Consider the following 26,612-nt stretch of genomic DNA (forward strand, 5'->3'; position numbering starts at 1 on the left):
GCTGATGGAAAAAATGATAAACACCAGATTAGTTTGGCACCTGGAAAACTAAGGACTAATATCTCCATTTCTATTTGGTTTCAGGAAAAATTGTTCCACCCTTGATCCCTTGCTGAGTCTGACCAATCAAATCCAGCAAGGATTTGCCGAACGATGTCAGACTCTCGGCGTATTTTTCGACCTTCAGAAAGCATATGACACTACTTGGAGAATTGGCATCATAAAACAATTGCACAAGCATGGGCATATTGGAAGAATGATTAAATTTGTATGTTCCTTTTTAACACAGATTTTTTAAGGTTAAAGTGGGCAACACTCTCTCCCAACCTTTTGTGCAGGAGGAGGGTGTTCCACAAGGAAGCGTTTTAAGTGTAACACTTTTTTCAGTGGCAATAAACAGTATAGTCCAACAAATATCATCACCTGTTAAATGCTCGCTTTTTGTTGATGACCTTGCAATATACTGCACAGGATATGATGCCTCGTCAGTATGTAAACATCTGCAAAGGTCTGTTAATGCTATTACAAAGTGGGCTGATGAGAATGGTTTTAAATTCTCCTCCTCTAAAACAGTTTCTGTAAGATTTACTAGGTGTCAGCGTGTGGAAGAGGTTCCCACACTTAGTTTAAAAGGATCTATCATTCCTTATGAAAATGAAGTGAAATTTTTGGGAATGACCATTGACTAAGAAATTGACATGGGCCAGCCACATAAGTGCCTTAAAGATTAAGGGGAAAGAATCTCTGAATATTTTAAAGGTTGTTTCTGGATTTAGTTGGGGAGCTTATAAAAAATCCCTGCTGAGACTATGACTCGTTGTGTAGATCCAAGCTAGACTATGGCTGTCAGATTTATTCCTTAGCTTGTCAAACCAGGCTGAAGGAACTAGACGTTGTACACAATATGGGGCTGAGAATATGCTCAGGGGCTTTTAGAACTTCACCTGTTGAAAGCATATATGTTGATACTAACCAACTTCCCCTTGATCTGAGAAGGCAAGAACTAGGATTAAGGTACATGGCTAGAATTAAAAGTGCTCCCAAAAATCCCTCCTTCCAGGTGCTGAGGGAAGCAGACTCACGGGTCTTTTCTGGTATAAGAGCCTCTAGACCATTTCAAGTTAGACTAAATGAAGATGTTACGGGTAATCATCTTAAATCCCAGAAAGTCATGGAAGTAAAACATCCTGTGTATCCTCCATGGCTTATTCCAGAAGCATCTGTGTGCAAAAAAGCATATAACAAAAAAGACTGTCCTGAGGAAGAGATTAGGGGAAAATTCTTGGAGCACGAAACTGTCCATACTAATGTGACAAAAATATATACGGATGGATCAAAGTCGGGTAGTGGTGTTGGCTGTGCAGTTATCCTTGGTGATACAGCATATACAGCTAAACTACCTGACTTTGCATCCATATTCACAGCAGAATTTGCGTAAATCTATCTCTTTCTGTTGGGATCCTTCACATGTGGGGATTTGCGGAAACGAGATGGCAGATAGGGAAGCGAAAGCTGCCAGTGTCTCATCAGCAAATGCCTTTAGTAAAGTGCCTCATACAGATCTAAAAGGTCCTTTTAGATCTTATATTTTAAGGAAATCGCAAGAAAGATGGACTTCTCCTCATCTTGCCAATAATAGAAAGTACAGAAGTATTAGAAGTAATATATTGCCGTGGCCTTTGTCTTTCCAGTCTGATAGGCGAACAGAAATAGTTTTAAGCAGACTGAGGATTGGGCACACTTATTTGACCCATCAGTTTATTTAAGAAGGGGGCAGTCTCCCAGAGTGTGCTTGCGGTGGGCGAGATACTAAAAGTGGAGCACATTCTGGTTGCTTGCCCCAGATATTTTAACCAGAGAGAGAGATATCTTAGGGGTAAATCCCATTGTGATATTTTGGGAGATGAAGCAGATATTTCTGCTCTCATCTCCTTTTTAAAGTCTATAAACATTTTTAATAACATTTAATTATTTTTTTATCTATCACATCATAGATATATATATTTATCTATTAAGCATTTTCTTCATTCATTTCTTCATTAATTCATTCATTTCTCAGGGTAATTTATATATGAACCATTTTCGTCATACACTTATTAACTCATTTATAATGTAATTTATTTACTTTTCATTACGGCGCTGAATGGCTTCTTTGGCCCCAGTGCCTGGACTTTTGCCCTAAAACTCATACATCCATCCATCCATCCATCCGTAGGCCAAGAGACTGAAGCATGAGGGGCTGAAAAGAAAGAAATCAAGACTGTTATATATATAGTATCCCTAGAACCTCGATAGCCATTTTGATTACTCGGTAGAGTTTTATGGCTTTTCCATTACTGCTTGTAGTCCGTTGGCTCGGGTTAAGAAAGGCTGTAAGTTTGTCTGCAACCTATCTTAGGGAAGATCAATACTTGCTTGCTTGCTGTGTGAGTGGTCTGAGATACCACTGCCTGCTTCGATCGTATTTGCTCCTTTAATGTATATATATATATATATATATATATATATATATATATATATATATATATATATATATATATAATTAATATATATATTACATATATATATATATATATATATATATATACTCATATATGTATATATATGTATATATATATAGTAATGTATATATATATATATATATATATATATATATATATATATATATTATATATATATATAAAGAGAGATAGATAGAGAGAGAGCAGACCGCTGCATGCTTCGATCGTAGTGCTCATTTTATGTATATATATATATATTATATATCATATATATATATATATATATATATATATATATATATATATATATATAATATAGCGAGAGAGAGAGAGAGAGAGAGAGAGAGAGAGAGAGAGAGAGAGAGAGAGAGAACACTGTTTGCAAAATACAAATAATTCTAAATTTATAAGGTGTTACTGCATAAATCACAGTTCTGTAACCAATTAAGAAAACCGACAGGTATCCCTGTCGTGACGAAATAGACAACAACTGAATCAGTGAGAAAGTACTTACATCAACAGTGATGCCGGGCGAGTAATACACAGTCTTTGGCTCCTGACTGTTGGGGCTGAACTGGTAGAACTGGTCAGAGCCCCGCCACCAGTTGAGAGAGTAGAGCGTCTTTCCCTCGAGGTCAAAGTGGCAGGCCAGGGTGACCAATTCCCCAGCCTGGACTCGAGGGGGCACCGTCATCTCCATGATTCGTATCGCGGACGTCCCTGTGTGTGTATGTGTGTGGAGTTAAGTTCATATATTCAGTATTGGGATCTTTCCTAGAGAGTAGTGACCTCCAAGGGCTTTCGGGGGTCGTTATGTTGGACTAAAATTTCTTGGGGAGACATTATATTTGTGATATTTACATTCATTTGTTTGTTTTTACGGTAATCCCTAACGACCTTGTACTAAACACGCCGCAAAGGTGGGTACATACCGGGTTAAACCTCTTGGGGGGGTCACTATATAGGAAAGATCGAAGTATTGTGCTTACAATTATCAAAGAAGAAAGTATCGTGAATCAAACAGACAGGATTGAAGAACTCGATTCTGCACTGAACATTTTAAATTTATTTATTTCAATTGATACCAACTGTAGCTACTTAAGTGGTAACATTAATAAAATACAAAATATTCCGGTAATCTTAGTTGTGTGTTTAAGAATTTAGATAAACTTGAAGGTTACTTTCCTGTAAAAGAAGAAGAAATAACGAGGGGGGGGGGGGCCAACCGGTGGTGGGGATGTCAGTGATTTCTCTTTAGATTAACTGAAACAATGACTGAAGATGGCTAGACTTTGGCCCAAGGGTTTTCCTTGATCCACGTAGGATAATCTTCGTAAAGCAAGAGACAGGCAAACATACAAAATGGCAGCATCAGATTTAGCGAGAAAGGAAAATAGAAATTTATGGCTCAATATCTTAAATGGAGGGTTTAAATTCTTTTCAAGGCAAGAGAGAGAGAGAGAGAGAGAGAGAGGAGGGGAGAGAGAGCGAGACGGAGACGGCGGAGTGGGGGGAGCGAGAGAGAGGGAGAGAGAGGGAGGAGTAGAAGAAGAGGATTGAAGGAAGAGTTGTCAAAGTGCATCTCAAGAGGAATATAGCATACTAAGTCTACAATTGTTCTTCCCTTACATAACTTTGGTGAACTACCACTAAGGTTATTAGACTTATATTGCACCAGACGGACTTAAAGGGCAAAGTTTTCTTTTATACAATTCAGTTTTTTGTTGCCTCTTCGTAGTGTTCTTCACATTTCAAGTTGAAATTGTTTTCTGGTGAGTGAGGTGAATGTAACAAATCACGCTAGCTATAAAGGCTGAATTCCTTCTCACTCCCTCTCGTCTGTCTGTCTGTTTATCACTTTGAGTTAGGGTTTCAGAATGCTTTCTTCAAGTTTCACATACCAGTTCTACGTAAATTAGAATGATTTCAGTTATTCAACTCATCCTGCACTCCTCACAATGCTACATTTGACACCCTTTCTCTGGTATAGCGCCTCAGGGTCGCGGGTTCGATTCTCGGCCATTCTATTGAGGAGTGAGAGATGTGTATTTCTGGTGATAGAAGTTCACTCTCGACGTGGTTCGGAAGTCACGTAAAGCCGTTGGTCCCGTTGCTGAATAACCACTGGTTCCATGCAACGTAAAAACACCATACAAACAAACAAATCTGGTACAGATAGAAAGCCATTCACATTTTTGTCCCTCTTATGCTCTTTTAGACACAGCCCTTCCAAACATTCACCCTAAAGAATACGAGAATCTTTTCCTTGGGGTCCTATATCTTACTTAGAATGGGCGTTGTCTTTCCATCCGTCTGTCATTCAATCATGGCCAAACGGCTGGTCCGATGGGCATGAAACTTGGCAGGGTTATAGTGGAGACCCCTAAGATGGTTTATAATTGGGGTTTCAAGCAACAAAAGGCGCCGGAGGGGGTGGGGCGCCATCCCCGAAACGGGACTGGTTCAGCCCGTAGACTTAATAACGTTACGAATTCATCATATCTAATTTTCGGTATACGTAGTAAATAATAATATGACTTTCGATTTTCAGTATACATACTAAATATGACTTACTACAGTGTGGGTAAGACATAAATAGTACCAAATGGGGTCAGAGTTGGACAGGGAGAGGAGAGAGAGAGAGAGAGAGAGAGAGAGAGAGAGAGAGAAGGAGAGAAAGTGAGAGATGGAGATTAGAGGGGGTGTTAGGGAGAAGAAAGAGGGTAAGAACTAAAGAAGGTTAGAGAGAGAGAGAGAGAGAGAGAGAGAGAGAGGAAAATTTATTAGTAGCCAATCAGAGTTACCCCGGGCTCTGGGTTGGTCAGCTAGTCTTGAGAATCATTTGTTCATTAGTATTTCTTGCTTTGTTTATGTCCTTCTATAACAACATTTCTCTAAACTGTTCTCCTGCTTTCGCCATTCATTTGTTTCTGATTCTAATGATAACTTCACTTATTCTTCCCTCCTGTGTTCCTGTAAATCGTCTTTCCTCCTATTGCGCAATTGCTTTTAAAGTCTCACTCTCCTTCTGTAACGATGGATTCAATTCGCTAACTCATTACGTACTTCGGTGGTTCTCAACCTTTTCTGTCCAAATGTCAGAATGTCAATCCCCGCCCACACCCCACCCTCTCCAAAATTGTCTGTCTCAAATGGTGCATTCCAAATGATAATATACAACAAAATACTAACGCAAACACGCTAGCTAGCAGAGAGAAATCCCAGAGTGATCCTTCAGTAATGCAGCCTGATGCACGATTGGTTTGTGTGGTCTTAGAGCCAATTTTAGCCCGCCAATCCATGGTCACAATTCCCAACCCCCGCCCCCTGAAACTTTGAAATTCCATCCTAGGGGGGAATACCCCCCCAGGTTAAGAACCACCGAGGTACTTCATGTGTTCTTGATCCATTTATGCTTAATAACAATCTACAAACACTTCCAGCCACTCTGAAGACCACACTCATCAAACTTTCTAACTGCGTTCCTCCCTTTTCTAGACCCATAATCCTAGCCTACTTCCTGTCCGCCTTCTTTGCTTATACTTTCATTTCCTCCTCACTGTATCCACCCGTCTTCATACTTCATTAATTAGAGACCATGATTGGCTGATGCTATTGTGTGCATTTTCCCTTTTAATCGTATTTGCTCCTAGTAACACGGATGTTTGTTACATTAGAAAATCGAAGTTAATCTATCTAGTAACTTCGTACTGTCTTACGTGCAGAAGAATTCAGAAAAAAAGTGCAAATTGATGTTTCGTACCTGCTTTCAAATAGTAAATCATAATTTTTCTTGTATCCATGAAGTTCGTGAAGATGGAGTGATTGTGCAACAGAAAAATGAATGACGAAAACAAACATTCCTTTTCGATCTGGATTTCTCAATAACTCCCCCGAGAATGGAGACCCAGCAACTCCGTCGCGGAGTCGAGACAAATGTTGCAGCAGGAGGCAGCAGAGACGCGAAACTTGAAAGTTGATGACCAAAATGAAATAGTTTTGCAAACGAGAGTTTCATGCAAAGCCGGACTGTCCTATTGCAGGCACAATTGACAGCAGATGCGCCCGGTCCATCGCCGTAAACTATGCACCTCCAATACTAGGAAACGGAATGGAAGTCAGCTGAGAGAGACGGAAACAAGGGGGTTGGTTGGTTTGCCGCCGCTACCCAGCTCGGGAGGGCGCGTTCTCTACAACAAACGACTGGATTAAGTCTTGTACCTGGAGTCTTTGGTTGCATCTGTTTGCAAGAGATCAACGTGATAAAAGATATCGTTTTATTATTTACTTGGAAAGTTGAAAGATGTCTGTTGTCTTCTTGACTTTGCCTTCGTTATTGATATGAAGTATAAACCATTTTCGCCAAAATGATGTAAGATTTTGTTTAATTGGTTTTAGTTTCATCAAATGATATGCCAAGTTGTAAGTATTTAAGAGTTACTGGAGTAGCCTAATTCATTATATACTCGAAAATGAGGGCGTTTTACCTGTTTGACGTAATAAATTTCTATCTCTATAAGATTATAACAGCTTGAAAGTATTATGAAACGTTTCGTGACAAAAAAAATTTAGATAAGAACTTATAAAGCAGGGAACTTTGTTTCATAAATGGAAATTCATTTTTATTTTGAAATATTGATGTCAATATTCAAATGCAGGACATTTTCATGAATTATTAATTGGAGATTGAAAATAATGAACATTAAAAAACATACGTACGTCCAATAGTGAAAACAAATATTTGGGAATATTTGTAAAAGACTGCTAAGAATATTGCCATTAATATAATCATTCCTGCTGAATTTAAGGTTGCTCCTATTACCGGTTGCATATTTGCATATATAAATGTTTGTATTTTATGTATAATATATTGAATTTTCATCTATTCGTCTGATCCCTTTGTAGCGATGGTCATATAGTACATATATATGTATATATATAAATAAATATAAATATATAGTATATAAGTATATAGATAAATATATATGATATATGCAAATATATATATATATATATATATATAATATATAAATATATATATATTAGGTACATTACACATAAACATATACGCACATGTATATCTATATCTATATTTATATGTATAATAAATATATATATATATATATATATATATATATATATATATATATATATATATAGGTTATACAATTAACACGAAACCGCCCCGCAATATCAAAGCCACTTTAAATCGGACATAACTTACACAAATGGGGAATAACATTTGATAAGCGCATCTCCTACTAAAGCCAGGGTTCGAACCTATGCCTTTTTTTTTTTTGAGGGGGGTTGAGTGACCTCATCATATTGCCATTTGTATGTCAGTCTTTTCCAAGCTAAATTGAATCCGATGTTAATGGCTTAGTGTATGTATATATATATATATATATATATATATATATATATATATATATATATATATATATATATACATATATATATATATATATATATATTATATATATATATATATATATATGCATTACATATTTATTTTACATATCATCATCATCATCATCCAATCATCATCAGCCGTTGCTAGTGTACTGCAGGACAAAGGACTCAGACATGTCCTTCCACTCCTTTGTTTCTGTTTATGGTCTTCCTATGCCAGTCTGTTCCCGCACATTTTCTTAGCTTGTCAATCCATCGCTTTTTCTTCCTTCCCCTGCTTCGTTTGCAATCTCTAGGAACCCATTCTATTATTCTTATTTACACACACACACACACACACACACACACCACACACATATATATATATATATATATATATATATATATATATATACATATGTATATATGTATATATATGTATATATATAAATATATATATATATATATTATATATATATATATATATATATATATATATATCTATATATATATATTATATATATATATATATTTTTTTTTTTTTTTTTTGAGTCTACCTTGGACTTTCAGGCGTGCAGGCGTGAGTATATTTGTCCCTGAAGCAACAACATCATATAGAGCAACATCTTGTTAGGGAAAGCTTCAGCTAAACTGCAAGATAAGGCAATGCTTACGGCAAATGCGGACACCAGCGAGAAACTAAAAGGGCTTCATTTGTTTTAACTGTTCTGGACGTTACCTTGAATCCTTCTCACATCAGACTGTGATCCAGATTTCGATCCAATTTAAAATCAAGCATGTTAAAAATGCGCCGAAGTTTCTTCGGCTCAATCGAGTTTTCTGTATAGCGTATAATGCTGTATGAACCTTTCAACCGCGGCCCTATGAAACTCAGCTGTGCCCCATGAAACTCTCAACCGCCGCCCGTGAAACTCTCAGCCCCAGCCCGGTGGTGGCCTATGTTTTTGGCACATAGCGGCGCCAGACGCATGATCATGGATAACTCTAACCTTGAATAGATTAAAAACTGCCGAGGTTAGAGGGCTGCAATTTCTTACTATTGATGATTAGAGGGTGGATGATCAACACACCAATTTGCAGCCCACTAGCCTCAGTAGTTTTCTAGATCTGAGGGCGGATAGAAAAGTGCGGAGGGACAGACAAATAGCCATTTTAATAGTTAGCTTTTATAAATAACGAAATATGTACTACTTCAAAGGTTTGGAGGAAGTAAATTTATTTGGAGTTACGTCTGGAATCGTCGGAGACTGCTGGCTAGATCAGATGATATCCGTCCTTTTGGTGAAGTATTGAAAACAAACGCAGTAACTAGATTTACTTCGGAGACCGACGGAGGAATGAATACACCTTTAGTTTATCTGTAGATGCAGTTAAAACCTCAGGCAAATTTATATAAATATAGAGGCATGAGATACATCAACATCTGGGAGAAAAGTGATGTTACTTATACTTTTAAATGCATCGGGGATCGAAGGACAAGTAAATCTTGTGTTAGTGTTATGTTTCCCAGAGAACGTAGGCGAATAAATTTGAAATGAGCTTTGTAACTGATGGGGGCGAAGACTGTTGAACTACTTAATACAATTTTAGATTTATTCACATCAGAGATTTCAGTAGCACGAATAAATCTAAATATAAAGCTATCAGTTTGTTTGTATGGTGCTTTTACGTTGCATGGAACCAGTGATTATTCAGCAACGGGACCAACGGCTTTACGTGACTTCCAAACCACGTCGGGAGTGAACTTCTAGCACCAGAACTTCTCTCACCCCTCAGTGAATGACCGAGAATCGAACTCGCGGCCACCGAGGTGGCACGCCAACACCATACCAACCACGCCACTGAGGCGCTATAAAGCCATCAGGGATCACACGATGAATTAATTTAGCCATATAAATGGCGAGACAAAGCGCCCTTTTCCGAGAGCGTCGTCTCTGCACCGTGAAATTCGCAAGAGAGAGAGCCCGAGAGGGAATTACGTAACGTAAAGATTCGTCTTATGGGAATTGGAATTAAAGCAGGAAGCAGGATTATGGAAGGTTTCTACGGCAACATTTGCGGTTGAAATCCAGCTTCTCTCAAAACACCGAGCAACATTTTCATTCCAGTGTTTTTTTTTCTTTTTTTCTCTTACAGCTTCGAGCATTTTTAGCATAAATAGCTAAGAAAGCTTATAATCGGAATATATGGATAAAGAAAAGTAGCACATATATATTTATATCTATGCTGTATGTAATATATACATAATATATATATATAATATATGTATATATATACATAAATAAAGGTATAAGCCACGAAGGAAAGATAAACAACGGAGTTTCTACAAGATCTTTCGAATCAACGTCCCTTACTTAGCAAAGGACGTTGAGTCGAAAGATCTTTCAGCTAATCCGTTGTTTATCTTTCCTTCGTGGCTTATACCTTTATTTATGCATTTATCACGTTCCAAACTTTTGTGATTCAGTTATACATATATATACATATAAAGTATATATAAGTACTACTATTCTTTATCCATATATTACGACTACAAGAGTTTTCTTAACTATTTATGGTGAAAAAATCTCAGACCTAAAAAAAATGCATCCGATTCGTCAACGCTTACTGCAAAATTCGATTTTACCTTTCTGGCTTAGAGTTCATTCAAAATATAAATCATCGTTATGCCGCAAATTTCCAAGAAGAGGGATTATTTCCACAGAACCAGGGGAAAGAGAGGAAAGTATCGGGTAATCACAAATCTATAGTAGATTTAGGACTGACTCCAGCCAGAAGTTAGACTGAGAACATCGAACTTGCGGTAAGCGCCGGTGAATTCGACGCAGGAGGAAAGGGGGTCTTATGTCAAGTGATAATCTCAGGTGTACTGCAAGTGTCCCGTAGGAGTTACGGAAAGTTCTTCTCTGTTATCAAGAGGTTCAGATTTTTAAAATTCATTCCTAGCGAGAAGTTCTCAGGTAAGACGTCACACGATAGTCCCAGCTATGGCCCTTGTTATGGTACCGGCTTGGATGTCGTAAGGTAAAATTTTAATCTTTTACTAGCGAAAATATGCAATATTTTACAATTTTAACAGTATTACATGAATTTTACCAAACTTCACTGAATTTGACCTGATTTAAAAAAAAAAAATTTATCTTGTACAATTTACAAATAAGCTATGTATTTCAATGTTAATATTTTTCTGTAGTTGACCATACAAGATTTTATCAGTAAGTGGGACTCGCTATTCCGATGTGTACAGGTTTGTACGGCCTACAGCCTTCATTTTAAATGGAGGCGCTGAACATAAGTTTAGACACTTTTTAAGTTCAGCCGGTCAAGGGGTAGTGGGGTTGGGGGGCTGCTGATTTTAATGAGATCTACAATAGTTTTTCATCTTTAATAAACAAGTGTCCTCACCACTCTCCTGTTCTTGGAGGGACAGGAGACGATGAGTGAGCTCTTTTACAAGCCCGTATCCAGTTTTTTTATTTATTTATTTATTTTTTTATTGTGGGGAGGTCGTTTTCCCAAAACTAGACCTTTTCTTCTATAAACGCCATTGCATATATGGGTATATAAAGATAAAATACTTGAAAATGTTATTTCAGTTATATTAAGAAGAAAAATTGGGTATGCGGTCTATGCACTTCTACCCGATTAGATAGTTTTCAAAGTACTGACTTTGGTTAACAGAAAATATGGACTTTCAGAAATTTTGGAGGGGGTCGGCGCCCCCCTCGGTACAGGCCTGCTTTAATAGTTCGTTCGCCCCACTTATATGCCGTGGAAATTGTATTTCTGGCATTCATTTTGTTTCTGAGTTAATTGTGGTCAGACGTGTGAATGTGTAATGTTGAAATGTTGCAATGAAACTGAGAAAGATGTACCTGGAACATGTTCAGCAGCGTTACCGACTGACCTCACTATGGTCAGTTTTCCAGCTGCAACCGAGTTATATAGACCTTAGACAACCAGCAATGACCACCGAAGTGAACTTGACGAAAAGCAAAGGGCAGGAAGCAATTCACCTTAGGCTGCGTTTACACCAAGTCAGTCGAGTCGAGTCGAGTCAAGACGAGTCATATGGCTCGAGTCAGGTTGAATCAGCGCTGTTCCTACTGACTGAGTCGGTGAGTCAGAATCAAGCCCAATAGGGCGTAGTAGGCGTCAAAGATGATTTATTCATGAATTGATGCTAGAAGGCCAGATTTTGGAAGCTTCGGACATCCTATTCCCAGACTTGATAAACAATCCAAAGAAGTTTTATGACTTCTTCCGAATGACAACTGAGCTATTTAAGATGTTAGTGGAGTTAGCTGCACCCTACATAAAAAAGCAAAACACCAATTACCGACGTGCACTTTCAGATGAGGAAAGAATGGCCATCTTCCAAAGGATTCGTAGTGCTCACCTCTCAGCGGATTCGCCGTGACTGATGAAAACATGGGTCCTCCCGAGTTACTGACTCTGAATCGCCTTGACTCGCCTCGACTCGGCATGACTCGACTCACTTGGTGTAAACTCCCTCATTTGAATTAATGTGACGATTCAAGAAGAGTCTTGACTCGTCTTGACTCGACTCGCTTGGTGTAAACTCCCCCATTTGAATTAATGTGGCGATTCAAGAAGAGTCATGAATCGTCGTGACTCGTCTTGACTCGACTCCCTTGGCATAAACTCTCCCATTTGAATTAATGTGACGATTCAAGAGGAGTCATGAATCGTCGTGACTCGTCTTGACTCGACTCGCTTGGTGTAAACTCTCCCATTTGAATTAATATGGCGATTCAAGAAGTCATGAATCGTCTTGATTCGTCTTGACTCGACTCGCCTGGTGTAAACGTATCATGTATGATGGATCATACATGATACGCAAATTTTGTTCACATCCCTTACAAATTGATTCTTGCAAAGTCATTAAGAATAGGCCTCTTTTTAAAAAAAAATCTTATTAAATCGTCCCCCACAGTCCATTAACCTCGGCGTGTGAATATTTCTTAATGAATTGTGATTTCCATCTGCGCGAAGCGCCAGTTGAGTTAATAACACGCAAACCTATTTACCTGTTACTTCCCTTTACGAAGCAGTGAGGCTTTCCATCAAGGGACACCTCTTAATACCCGAAACGCCACAACACTGAAGGTGAAGTCCACAAGGATAATCTGGGACACTTACTCGTGTGACGCCACGTCATTTCAGTATCATTGGTGTAATGCCAGGATTACAGTGAGTAATACTGCAGCATCCCGCCAGATTCTGGCTGTGGTGGTTATGACAGTTCGTCACGTTCTTTACGTTAATTCTTTTCCAACTTGGATTCATTTCAAATATAAAAATGATCTGTCGTCACCAATTTTACAAATCTGTCTGCAAAGAGCGATTCAAATATCACAGCTATCTTTGGCACTTCAGAATATTCATCATCCCTATTTTAATTTGCATTGTCAGCGAAGTGTCTCGACAGCATTGCTGTTTCTTATGGAAGGCATTACTTTCGTATTACGAATTTTCTCGCATTCTGATGCGTTTTCATCTGTTTATGAATTTCTTGATAAATAGGGGTATCTCTTCTTTCTGTATTTCCCTTTACTTCTTCTTACTTCTTCCTAATGAACATGTATTCTTTGCAAGTCTGAATTTCAAGGCAATGGGCTCTACTGGCTAGTTTCATGAATAAGGTTCATCTTCTGATAATCAATAATAATAATAATAATAATAATAATAATAATAATAATTAATAATAATAATAATAATATGTGGCGCCGTGGAGGAGTGGGTTAGGTCGTCAATAGACTTAAGTCAAGTTAAGCAACATTGGGGCTGGTCAGTCGTTGGATGGGTGACCGCTCTCCTCGCGTTGATTCCTTGGGAAAGGATCTTTACCATAATTTCCTCAGTCTACTCAGCTGTAAATGAGTACCTATCCCTGATGGGGTAGGGTCCAGCTATGGGTTAAATAGCAAAACTCAGCAATGATGGAAAGAAATGATGGAATAAACGACAACGACGTAAATGGAACCTCTGGCAACAGAGGAGCTTCGTCCGGCAACCAGGTATTCAACCCAATTGTAGGGGAAGACGGTCAGGTACTTGGAGGTCGTCATCCAGCAACTGATCACCACAACGACAGTAATGAACAGCCTGAGATTGGAGCTACAGAGGCAAAAAGGAAGAAATGAACAAGAGAAGAAAATAAGGAAATATGGAGAGAGGATATAGAAGAAGATTGGTCAACATCTGGAATGAGAGGAATAACACCCCCCAAACAGAGCAGAGGCTGGCAGACCAAGTAAGGAACATAAAGAAAAAGAACTGGCTCTCCCCAACAGAAAGAGAAGAACTGGAAAGGGAAATGTCACACGACAACGAATTACACGAAGACGAACTGAGAGACGATGCCACAGAAGACGACAGGGAGGATGAGGTATCAAACAACGACACACGAAGAAACACCGACGAAGTAACAGAGAGGACGGAATGGGTAGAAAAGATTAGACAATGGATGGAGCCAGATACAGAGAGAACAAAGATCCCCTCCATGAAAGCCTACAACACCAAGAAATTAAGGGAGAAAACAAGTGAGGTCAATGAAATAATGGGCCTAATACACACCACCAGTATCACAGAAACAAATAACTTGACATATGCAGGAGCAAGATTAGTAGCAGAACTGATGGGGATTCGAACACCAACACCACCGTCACAACCAACCCAACAGAAACCAAAACAGCAACCTCCTTGGAAAAGGCGCCTGGAAAAGCAAATCATGGTGATGAGATCTGACTTGAGTAAACTGAAAGAGATGGCAGAAAAAAGACTAAGAAGCAAGAAAACAAGGGAGGAACTCAACGAGAAATACAAAGTACAAGAGAGGGACTAAACAACACAATAGAAGATGTAAAACAGAGCTTAAGGCCAAAGCACACAAGATCCAACGGTACATGAACAGGAATAAGGGATACCAACAGAACAAACTATTCGGAACCAACCAGAAAAGACTATACAGCCAACTAAGAGGGGAAGACAACCACCCAGAAATTCCTGAAGCCGAATCAAGTAAGAGACTCTGGGAAAACATATGGAGCAATCCGGTATCACACAACAAACATGCAACATGGCTCCAGGAAGTCAAGGAAGAAGAAACAGGGAGAATAAAACAAAGATTCACAGACATCACGACAGACACAGTCAGACACCAACTAAAGAAAATGCCAAACTGGAAAGCCCCAGGTCCTGATGAAGTCCATGGATACTGGCTCAAAAACTTCAAGGCCCTACACCCACGAATAGCAGAACAACTCCAGCATTGTATCTCAAATCACCAAGCACCCAAATGGATGACCACAGGAAGAACATCCTTAGTACAAAAAGACAAGAGTAAGGGAAATATAGCCAGTAACTACAGGCCTATCACCTGCCTACCAATAATGTGGAAGTTACTAACAGGTATCATCAGTGAAAGGCTATACAACTACCTAGAGGAGACAAACACCATCCCCCACCAACAGAAAGGCTGCAGAAGGAAGTGTAGGGGCACAAAAGACCAGCTCCTGATAGACAAAATGGTAATGAAGAACAGTAGGAGAAGGAAAACCAACCTAAGCATGGCATGGATAGACTATAAGAAAGCCTTCGACATGATACCACACACATGGCTAATAGAATGCCTGAAAATATATGGGGCAGAGGAAAATACCATCAGCTCCTCAAAAATACAATGCGCAACTGGAATACAATACTTACAAGCTCTGGAATAAGACTAGCAGAGGTTAATATCAGGAGAGGGATCTTCCAGGGCGACTCACTGTCCCCACTACTCTTCGTAGTAGCCATGATTCCCATGACAAAAGTACTACAGAAGATGGATGCCGGGTACCAACTCAAGAAAAGAGGCAACAAAATCAACCATCTGATGTTCATGGACGACATCAAGCTGTATGGTAAGAGCATCAAGGAAATAGATACCCTAATCCAGACTGTAAGGATTGTATCTGGAGACATCAGGATGGAGTTTGGAATAGAAAAATGCGCCTTAGTCAACATACAAAAAGGCAAAGTAACGAGAACTGAAGGGATAAAGCTACCAGATGGGAGCAACATCAAACACATAGATGAGACAGGATACAAATACCTGGGAATAATGGAAGGAGGAGATATAAAACACCAAGAGATGAAGGACACGATCAGGAAAGAATATATGCAGAGACTCAAGGCGATACTCAAGTCAAAACTCAACGCCGGAAATATGATAAAAGCCATAAACACAGGGCAGTGCCAGTAATCAGATACAGCGCAGGAATAGTGGAATGGACGAAGGCAGAACTCCGCAGCATAGATCAGAAAACCAGGAAACAAATGACAATACACAAAGCACTACACCCAAGAGCAAATACGGACAGACTATACATAACACGAAAGGAAGGAGGGAGAGGACTACTAAGTATAGAGGACTGCGTCAACATCGAAAACAGAGCACTGGGGCAATATCTGAAAACCAGTGAAGACGAGTGGCTAAAGAGTGCATGGGAAGAAGGACTAATAAAAGTAGACGAAGACCCAGAAATATACAGAGACAGGAGAAAGACAGAAAGAACAGAGGACTGGCACAACAAACCAATGCACGGACAATACATGAGACAGACTAAAGAACTAGCCAGCGATGACAATTGGCAATGGCTACAGAGGGGAGAGCTAAAGAAGGAAACTGAAGGAATGATAACAGCGGCACAAGATCAGGCCCTAAGAACCAGATATGTTCAAAGTATGATAGACGGAAATAACATCTCTCCCATATGTAGGAAGTGCAATACGAAAAATGAAACCATAAACCACATAGCAAGTGAATGCCCGGCACTTGCACAGAACCAGTACAAAAAGAGGCATGATTCAGTGGCAAAAGCCCTCCACTGGAGCCTGTGCAAGAAACATCAGCTACTTGCAGTAATAAGTGGTACGAGCACCAACCTGAGGGAGTGATAGAAAACGATCAGGCAAAGATCCTCTGGGACTATGGTATCAGAACGGATAGGGTGATACGTGCAAACAGACCAGACGTGACGTTGATTGACAAAGTCAAGAAGAAAGTATCACTCATTGATGTCGCAATACCATGGGACACCAGAGTTGAAGAGAAAGAGAGGGAAAAAAATGGATAAGTATCAAGATCTGAAAATAGAAATAAGAAGGATATGGGATATGCCAGTGGAAATCGTACCCATAATCATAGGAGCACTAGGCACGATCCCAAGATCCCTGAAAAGGAATCTGGAAAAACTAGAGGCTGAAGTAGCTCCGGGCCTCATGCAGAAGAGTGTGATCCTAGAAACGGCACACATAGTAAGAAAAGTGATGGACTCCTAAGGAGGCAGGATGCAACCCGGAACCCCACACTATAAATACCGCCCAGTCGAATTGGAGGACTGTGATAGAACAAAAAAAAAAAAAAAAAAAAAAAAAAAAAAAAAAAAAAAAAAAAAAAAAAAAAAAAAAAAAAAAATAATAATAATAATAATAATAATAATAATAATTTGTAAATAGCATAACCACTGTTACTGGGTAACCATTGCTATTATTTTATTAATTATTTCAGTAGATGAAACGTATCCACATGGAACAAGTACTCAGGGGCCAATGACTTGAAATTCAAGCTTCCAAAGAATGTTGGTTTCAACCTCCCACTGCACACACTGCAACAGTAACTGAACTTCTATCACCAGAAATACACATCTCTCACGCCTCAATGGAACCCGAGAATCGAACTCGCGACCACCGAGGTGGTACGCCAACACCATACCGACCACGCCACCGAGGCGCTGTAATGCTTCTTATTCTACGTTTTCATGCTCGGCTACCAATCCGGTGGTCGAATCAGCTCAGTGGTCTGGTTAAACTAAGATATATTTAACTACGACAAAAGTAGGCTAATTGCAGTATTCTAATGCCCATTTAATAGGTCTGCTTCTGGACGCTTTTTCAGGAGGTAGCTATCATCCTTAGAAAGGATCCAATTATATTTAATAGCGAATTATTTTTAGAAAGTTACATTCAAATCTATTTTTATCTAAAGTGTTTTTCAACCTTACTTTCAAAAGGATAAATATAGCCTAGCTATGGTTAGAATGGGAGAATTCAATTTAGCAACATGAACGGGAAAGATGAAAAATTAGTCAGGGTAGATAATATTGTTTGATAGTTTCGTTTCAGAATCTCTCTCTCTCTCTCTCTCTCTCTCTCTCTCTCTCTCTCTCTCTCTCTCTCTCTCTCTCCATCCTTGCTTATAAAAACGAGGTAATACGTAAAGTACTTATTAACACAGTGTGTCAGTGAAATGTGTCGGCACGTAAACCTATCAGGAATACAGTTATGTGCATTTTTATTTATGCACGGCCTCTGCACGTACATATTGGTTAGCAAAGTTTACCAATATGTTAAGTCTGTATATGGTCGAACAGAGAATTCAGTGATATTTATGTTTTTTACAACGTGCATTTACAGTATACCTGCACGTGAAATTTCGCAAAACCTGTGTGCCCGTACTTAAACCCGTTGCACGTATTTGCAACGGGTACGTCTGCAAGTGAACGTACGTGGAACTAAATTATATAGTCCTGTATCATTTTATGTACGCTCGACATGCCTGCACGTAAACTTATGAAGTCGTACTCGAACGTGCGCGGGAATTTGGATGTTAGTGACGTGCGCGTTTCTACAATATGCGCGCACGGAACGCCTGCACGTGAGCGTCCCTTTTCCTGACGTGTACGAACCACTCTCGAGACTGGCTAGCGGTTACCCACAATGAAAGTGTCAATAACATTTCTTTACTCTCACAACACAACACAGCACCACAACCCACCCGGCACCAAGACGAACCTTCTGAGAGAAGAAGAGGAAGAAGAAGAAATTCGGACTGTCGAGAGAGAGAGAGAGAGAGAGAGAGAGAGAGAGAGAGAGAGAGAAAATGTTTTTCCTCTCAGCATCAGCTCTTCTGTTTTTGCCCCTTTTCGGGTTTTGAAATATTCTGTCTTCGGAGGAAGAAAGGTCTGGGACTCGGAAGAAAGTGGTCGTAGTCTGTCTCCCACATGTGTTGCGTTTCCTTCCGCTGTTTGCGATGAAATCTGTTTTCAAGTGTTATTATTTTAGAGGTCCTTGGGTAATTCTTTTTAATTAGAGCGAGGGCTATTTGGCTTCCTTTCGTGGCCGTACCAAAGGAGTTCGGTCCAGAATACTACACTAGAGCCCTGATCATGGACAAGGAACTTAGTCTTGCGTACTCTCCTAGCGTAATCCGAATGACGAACCCGTGCATTATGGCACCGCCCATCAGAGATACATAGGCTGAGGTTTGCATTCCACGAACACAGAAGGCCGGAAATACAGATAACGGAGATATGCATTTTGCTCTTTATTACCTCAGCCATAAGGTCGAAAATACCGCTTTACTCTTGGCAAGGGCGGAACAAAGATTTCTCAGCGGAAGTCAACGCAAAACTCACCACCGTGGTACGTAATCACTTCCTGCTGTTAGACTCGATCATCAACGGGTGCACTGGGGTTTTCAGAACTAGTCGTTTTATCTAACCAACGCCTCTTTCCATATAGATATATCTAACTAAAACTGTAAAACTGTTCCTTTTCGAAGGATGAAGTTCATTCCTAATCTTGTAATACCCAATTCTGTGAGGCTATACAAGTACAGAGCCAGTCAAAGTCTATCGTAGATTCGATGACTCATAATCATGCGTTCGGATTCATTGGCCTTATGCGATAGAACTTACCGTAATCAGATTGTGACTTTAAACGTTTGAAACCTTAATAACTTAACTTCATGTTCGAAAATGCTTATTTGTTTATTCCTTATCTATCTACCAGTTATTTTTTATTTTACTCTACATCTCCGCAATCTCTCTCTCTCTCTCTCTCTCTCTCTCTCTCTCTCTCTCTCTCTCTATTTTTTTTTTTTTTTACAAAAAGACATTCTGTTCACGTTTATTAATGTGTCACGTCTCCCACAATCTGGAAACTATACTTTGTTTTTTTTCCATCTGTCCATCCGCCTGTGGTGTTTTCGCATGGTAACACTGCGTCCTGGGCTTTAAATAGTTACGCTATGTGTAAGTTTTAGGTAAATAAAAGGATATCTGGGTGTACATTTGCAACTGAAAAGTGTTTTAATAATTTACAGTATGCGAATTACACCGTTAATATTCGAAATAAGGTTATTATTATTGTTGAATGTAAGCTGAATGTAACTATCTAAATCCCGGGACGCAGTGTTACCATACGCAAACACCACAGGCGGAGGACAGATGGAAAAAAAAACAGAGTATAGTTCTGTTCTGATCCAGTAAATGAAATTAAAAAAAAATAAAAAGCGGAGTGGTACAAGTATCCGACTTTCATTTTGACTGTTTATACAAATATGCTGGTCCAAACTTCGGTTAAAAAGAGGTGATACAGCCTAAGATGACAATGTTTCTTGTTAGTGTTACCTCTAGAGCGTCTTCCAACTGAAGGGTGCCCTATAGGTAACACTCATAAGAAACATTGTTGTCTTATATTTCCTTCATTTTGTGAAAGATTTTTGTATCCCTATTATTGGTTAATGAAATTGTACCCTTGTGGAAAGGAACTGATGCTGTGTCAATGATATTGTTCGCTTTTTCTAAAGTGATTAATATTGCTCCCTTATCACGTCTAGCGCGAGTGACAGTGGGCTACAGTGAGGCCTGTAAGCCAACGTGTTAATTTATTTTCATTTCACTCAGAATATGAAATTAAAATGTGACGGGACGGAAATAAAGGCAAAACGTATAAGATAAAATTATCTTTAAATGAAGAATATAACTTTTGATTACTAATTAGTCTAACTTGACTCACTCTGGGAATATTGTCCGAATGTCATACGACCCAGGACTTTAACCTCTGGAGCGCTTGACGATTATTAACTAAGTATAATGAACCAAACAAAAACTTCTTTCAGTTTTCTTCCGAAGATTGAAAAAGAAACCGACAAAATTACTGCGTATAACGTGTTTTCTTATAACCATTTACATTTATTTGACTCAACACTCGAGTACTTTCAGATCCTATCTGTGGCCGTTTTTCAAAAGAAGACTGCTGGGTCTCTACCCTGGCTGGCAACCTATACATTTCTTGAAAAAGGGCCACAGATAGGGCCTGAAAGTACTCGAGAGTTAAGTTAAATAAAATGGAAATACTTATCAGTAAACACGTTATACACAGTAATTTTGTCGGTTTCTTTTTCAGTAAGTATAATAATGCAATATAAGAGTGGAATGACAACTGCATATCCCCTTTGACGACAGGGGCGTCCGGAAGAAGTATCAAGAAATCTTAAGACTCTGAATAGAAAAAAAAAAGATAACGGATGAAGAGAATGTTTATGCTTAGCTTTTGTTTGGACGAACAATTAGTCCATATGATAAACTGGAGTCTCAGTATCGAAGGCTTAATGGTACTGAACACAAATAAGCAATAAAGGAGAACAAGTTACGAAGCATTTGAATACTGTCGTGTTAAAATGTTTACTCGCCGTCAGCAAACGCCCACGATCTATCTGTGCAGTCGTCCACACCTGTAAAATTGAAGGAATCTTTTGTTCTAAAGCCGGAACAATGGAATCGACAGCAATTATTATTAATGAATTCTCTCTTGCTCATTAGACTGAGAGCACAACAATGTGTTTTGACTATGTAGAAACTAAAAGTATTTTAGGAATTTAACAAATTTCAAAGTCTGTGAAAGGAATCTTTTAGGGATGGCCAACCACGTGCCAAGTTCTGCAAAGAAGAAGAAGGGTTTTTAAAAGAGGCATTACTGTCTCTGGTATTTTTGTGTACATCGACAAGAACAACTGAAGTTGAAACAGTTAAGACAAACAAAAGGATATCGATGATGATAATGATTTGAGCGACGGTGAAAGTTGTGTTACTCTTCCGAGGGAAGCTTCATTGCTGGTGATTTGCATCGTCTTAGGAAAAGGATGGTGTCAGATTCCTTCTTCAGATAATTGTCGTTAGAGAACTAGCTCAGCTCTCTTGCATGTGACGAGGTGACTTATGAAGCGTGAGTGTTCCGTCCTCAAGTGCGACTGTTAAGGTGCGTCCACACGGTCGAACAATGTCCGGCGGACAAACATTGTTACCAATTAACAATTGTCTGCCGGTCTTGGCCTTGTGAGCGGAGTAAAATCAGTGGTCTACAACCTCATCTGGTACCACTGTTTGTTGCCATATCTACTTCCATCGTTTCAACGCTTATGACGTCATCCTACTTCGCCTATGATATGGTAACATTGTTTGTCCGTCAGACATTGTTCGACCGTGTGGACGCACCTTTATAGTGCCTTTACCTTATAAAGCACTTGTAGGAGGTGCTATACTTTTGTGGGTAAGTTCGATAGCGGCAGATTTCCCACGAAGAAGAGAAGGGAGAGTTTTCGTGTGGTGGTGTTGGCTAATTGCTGAACGGCTGAGGAACATGTTTATGGCATACCTAAGTAATTGTGTATGTTGTGAGTTAGTTTAGTTGCGCCATCATTTTCCAACACTCCTACACACACACACACACACACACACACACACACTTCATGATCTTGCCAGACTTCGTAGACGCATTGTTAAGTTGTCCAAACAGTTTACGTATCTGATATGCTGCAGCGCGTATGGAGGGAGGAGGACTATCGTCTCGACATTGTGAGGGCAAATGGAGATGGACATGTGGAATCTATTGCATGAAGTGGTCTTAATGTAAACTTGAGGAAATGTAGAACATTCTACAAAAAATTGCATTACTCCATGTTATACGGTTTCTGAGCAATAAATACTTGTAATGGTACTGGGACTTTATGGACACCCGGTATAATTGTGTTGGTTATGCTGTTAATTGGAGCCACCGTTCCCAGAGTAAGTGCCAGTTAGGCTATTTTTGTATTTGTAACCTTAGTTAAAGCAATTGACATCGGAGTAGTTAGCTTCGTATTACCACCGTCCTGTACAATATTATTCCCCTGTCTCCCAGAGAGGTATAAGGAGATTGTATCACTATAAAGTGTGAATAGTGATGTATCGCAATTAAGAATGAATCCTGTCGTGTCTTTATCGAGAGTGATTACATTCCTAAAGTTTGAAGTGTCCCATCAGTCATTTGTGGGAGATACCATTTCTGTCTTGATGTCAAATGGGAGCAGTACTCCTTTCCAGTCAAGTGTGTGTGTGTGCTGAGTTTGAGTGATGGCTTATGGCTTTCAAATGTGTGTTCAACTGTCCATGCCCTGTATAACTACCATTTTCTCTGCGAGTAGGTGTAGGTATTACCTACTTGTTCCAAGTAAAATTTGAACAATGACTTGTCCTTGTTATCTGTTTATGATTCTGTACTGTGCCTTAGGTGAATGCTGTTAAATCAGAATAGAACTAAGTCCAGGCAAAATGCCACTTATATTGTTTCCCTGTCAAGTGTAATCGATATTGTTCCCTGATTAACAGTGACTAATATTGTTCCATTATCATTGCATGACTGATATTGCTCCTTATCTAAACCGACTAAAATTGATCTATCATCAGTTGCGAAAGTGCTTTACTGCTATCAAAATGCGAGAATACTGTCCCAATCAAGAATGAATAATATATATATATATATATATATATATTATATATATATATATATATATATATATATATTTATACTTATATATATACGATAAACTCACTCTCTCTCTCTCTCTCTCTCTCGTCGTCTCTCTCTCTCTCTCTCTCTCTCTCTCTGTTCGTTCCTCTATAAATAGTTGCTTCAGTTACATTGTCCAGCATTTTTGACATTTTACATGTCACCACTTCTAAAACCCCCTTCCTATTGGGGCTGAACTTGGACTTGAAGGGCATCAGGAGTGTCTCTGTTCATCCCAGCAACCTTGAAAACTACTGATTAGATTCTAATTTATATCTGTAGTTTTTGGTTATTTTTAAATGTCACCACTTTCCCACCTCTTCTCTAGCCCCCTTTCCAATCAGGGCTAAACTTGGACTTAAGGGCATTGAGAGTGTTACTATTCATCTCAGTGACCTCAAGGACTGTGGATTAGACACTAATATCTGTATTTTTTGGTTATTTTTACTTTTCACCAGCTTCCCACTCCTTTTCATCCCACCCCCCTTCCTATTGGGGCTAAACTTGGACTTGAAGAGTTTTGGGTGGGTCATTATTCATCGCAGCAACCTCGAAAACTATGGATTTGGTGCTAATATCTGTAGTTTTCAGTTATTTTTACATATTACCCTCCCTCCCACCCCTTTCTCAACCCCATCCTAGCGGGGCAGCACTTGGAAATAAAGGCCAAATCAGGAACGTCACTATTCATCTCAGTGACCTCTAAACTATGGATTAGACACTAATATCTGTTTATTTTCAGTTATTTTTACTGTCGGCCTCTCCTTCCGGTTTCTATCAGAGATGAACCTGGACTTGAAAGTCACCAGGAGCGTCACTATTCATTTCAGCAGCCTCGAAAACTATGGATTAGACACTAATGTGTTGTCGTTTTCGAATATTTTTTACGTGTCATTTTCTTTGTAACGGCACCTCGCCAGCTGTGAGGAAATCATCCTTAGATTCAAGAACACAGCAGCTAATGTAATTTACAACATTTGTTCACTGGAGCCATATTTTCCGGCGTAGCGTGTCTTCCATGACAATGTGAAATGTGAAAATTTTACCTGACAAGTATCTCTCTCTCTCTCTCTCTCTCTCTCTCTCTCTCTCTCTCTCTCTCTCTATGTCTCCGTATGAATTTCACATTCCCAATTGATATTTCTCCGGTATTAAAACATGGGACAGACACATTAAAAATCCGAAGCTTTCACTCACCTGTCAGAAAGCCCAGGAAGACCACGACGAGGCAGATCCTACCGCAGTCATTGGTGAATGGCGCGAAGAGACGAGTATCCTTGGAGGTCCTGGTCATTTTCTTGGTGGACAGGTCCTTGAAGATTCGATACGACAACACAAAGTTCTGCAAGTCTTTCGGGAAGAGGGATTTGTTCACCTGGTCATTAAAGAACTTTTCTTAACGAGGATCATCGTCCTAATCTCCGATGGGAAAAGTCAAGAGGCGATTCACAGCATCATTTGGTTCTGTCTAAAAGTCCGGGACTTCTGCTGTTCACAGACTGAGTTTCGGGTTGTTCACAGCATCCTTAGGATTGCGAAAGCGATCATGACCTTGGCGCCATCTCCATAACACTCGCCCCACCTGCAAATTGCAACAACATCGTCAGATCCCATGTTTGGTGCTCTCGCAACAGCGAAGGAGTCATTATAAAACCGAAATGCAAGTGCGGTAATGGCTCTTTTAAATGTTTCTCTATTCATTAAAAGACAAATGAGGCGCGTCTGTTTTCACTGAAGGTAATACAAAACGGAATAGAAACCTGATATTTAATGCGTTCTATCTTCCCAATTAAGGTTATCAAGCGCAACTAAGCATCATTTGCATAAGAGTCCAAAGTATAGCAAACTTACGCCGCTTTGTATATGATACAAAACACAAAATAATATGAAAATGATAAAGCATTGACTAATTATTCATCGTTTTAGTCTGTCAATTGCGGTCAGCTCTCTTATTTCTATAGCCTTTTTTTTTTATTGTATCGTCAGACCTCACCAATTACAGAGTTAAATCAACTGCTCCATCTACCATTTTATAACTATCACGAACTTGCTGGCGCGCGCTACGAGCGACGGAACTCGGCGCTGCTGTCTCCCTTACCCTCCCGATTCCCTGCCAACCTCGCCCCTACCCGGGGCGGACAAATAGGTTCCCTTACCTACTGTCACCCGGGATATGACAAACAAGATCCGCTCGGATTTTAGTATTATAGATAGATTTATTATTATTATTATTATTATTATTATTATTATTATTATTATTATTATTTGAGCTAAATCAACTATTATACAGAGGACTTTACTGACTTCCTAAAGTTCTGTAGTCTAACAACCAAAAACTTTGACGAGATCCAGCAAAGTATCAGTTGCAAGTATTAGCCCGTTAGTCAGAGTATGTGATAATAACACTTTAAGTTTAAGTAAAAAATATTTGCAACACTCTTTATCTATTTGTATTATTTAAGCAATAGTTTGGTGATGGATACTGGTTTATATCGTTGGGATCGGGTGTTGTACAGGAAATTTGAAATTATCTGAAGTAAAGATAAGGCTATATTACTATATAGTCTCTCAGGTGAAATAAATTATTATTATTATTATTATTATTACGAACTTGTTCACACGCCTACAAGCGTGGGAACCCGGGGCTGCTGTCTCCCTTATCCTTCTGATCCCCTTTCTATCCACCCCAACCTAGGCGGACAAACCATTTTGCAGGGGGTGGGTGGCTGTGTTATGTCTCCCTTACTGCCACCCGGGGGGAGGACTAACATTATCAGATCCTCTGGGATTTTATTGTTATAGATCATTATTAATATGATGATGATGATATGTACAATGAAATTTAGAAGTATTTCCACAATAACTTTCCTGGTTTACATATATAAAAATCTTCAAATAAAGCTCTCATTATCAACGGCGTACGATAACTTTGCATAGATTTTTATATGTGTAGACAACATAGTTGTTGTAGATTATTATTATTATTATTACTGGTTTTATTCCTCTGTTTACAAGCTCCCA

The 26,612-nt window shown here is 39.2% G+C and overlaps 1 protein-coding gene across 1 annotated transcript in view; it reads right to left on the minus strand.

The window, feature by feature from the left end:
* The window catches only part of LOC135202749 (uncharacterized), a 116,807-nt gene that overhangs the window by 46,922 nt on the left and 43,273 nt on the right, over nucleotides 1–26,612 (minus strand). Inside the window, exons 2-3 of the mRNA XM_064232221.1 lie at nucleotides 24,789–25,173; nucleotides 3,016–3,221 (exon numbers count right to left, since the gene is read on the minus strand). Of these exons, the coding sequence (XP_064088291.1) occupies nucleotides 3,016–3,221; nucleotides 24,789–24,885 (303 nt within the window). The 5' untranslated portion in view covers nucleotides 24,886–25,173. The remainder of the gene's footprint in view (nucleotides 1–3,015; nucleotides 3,222–24,788; nucleotides 25,174–26,612) is intronic.

Source organism: Macrobrachium nipponense, chromosome 33 (genome assembly GCF_015104395.2).
Source record: "Macrobrachium nipponense isolate FS-2020 chromosome 33, ASM1510439v2, whole genome shotgun sequence".
Lineage (NCBI taxonomy): Eukaryota > Metazoa > Arthropoda > Malacostraca > Decapoda > Palaemonidae > Macrobrachium > Macrobrachium nipponense.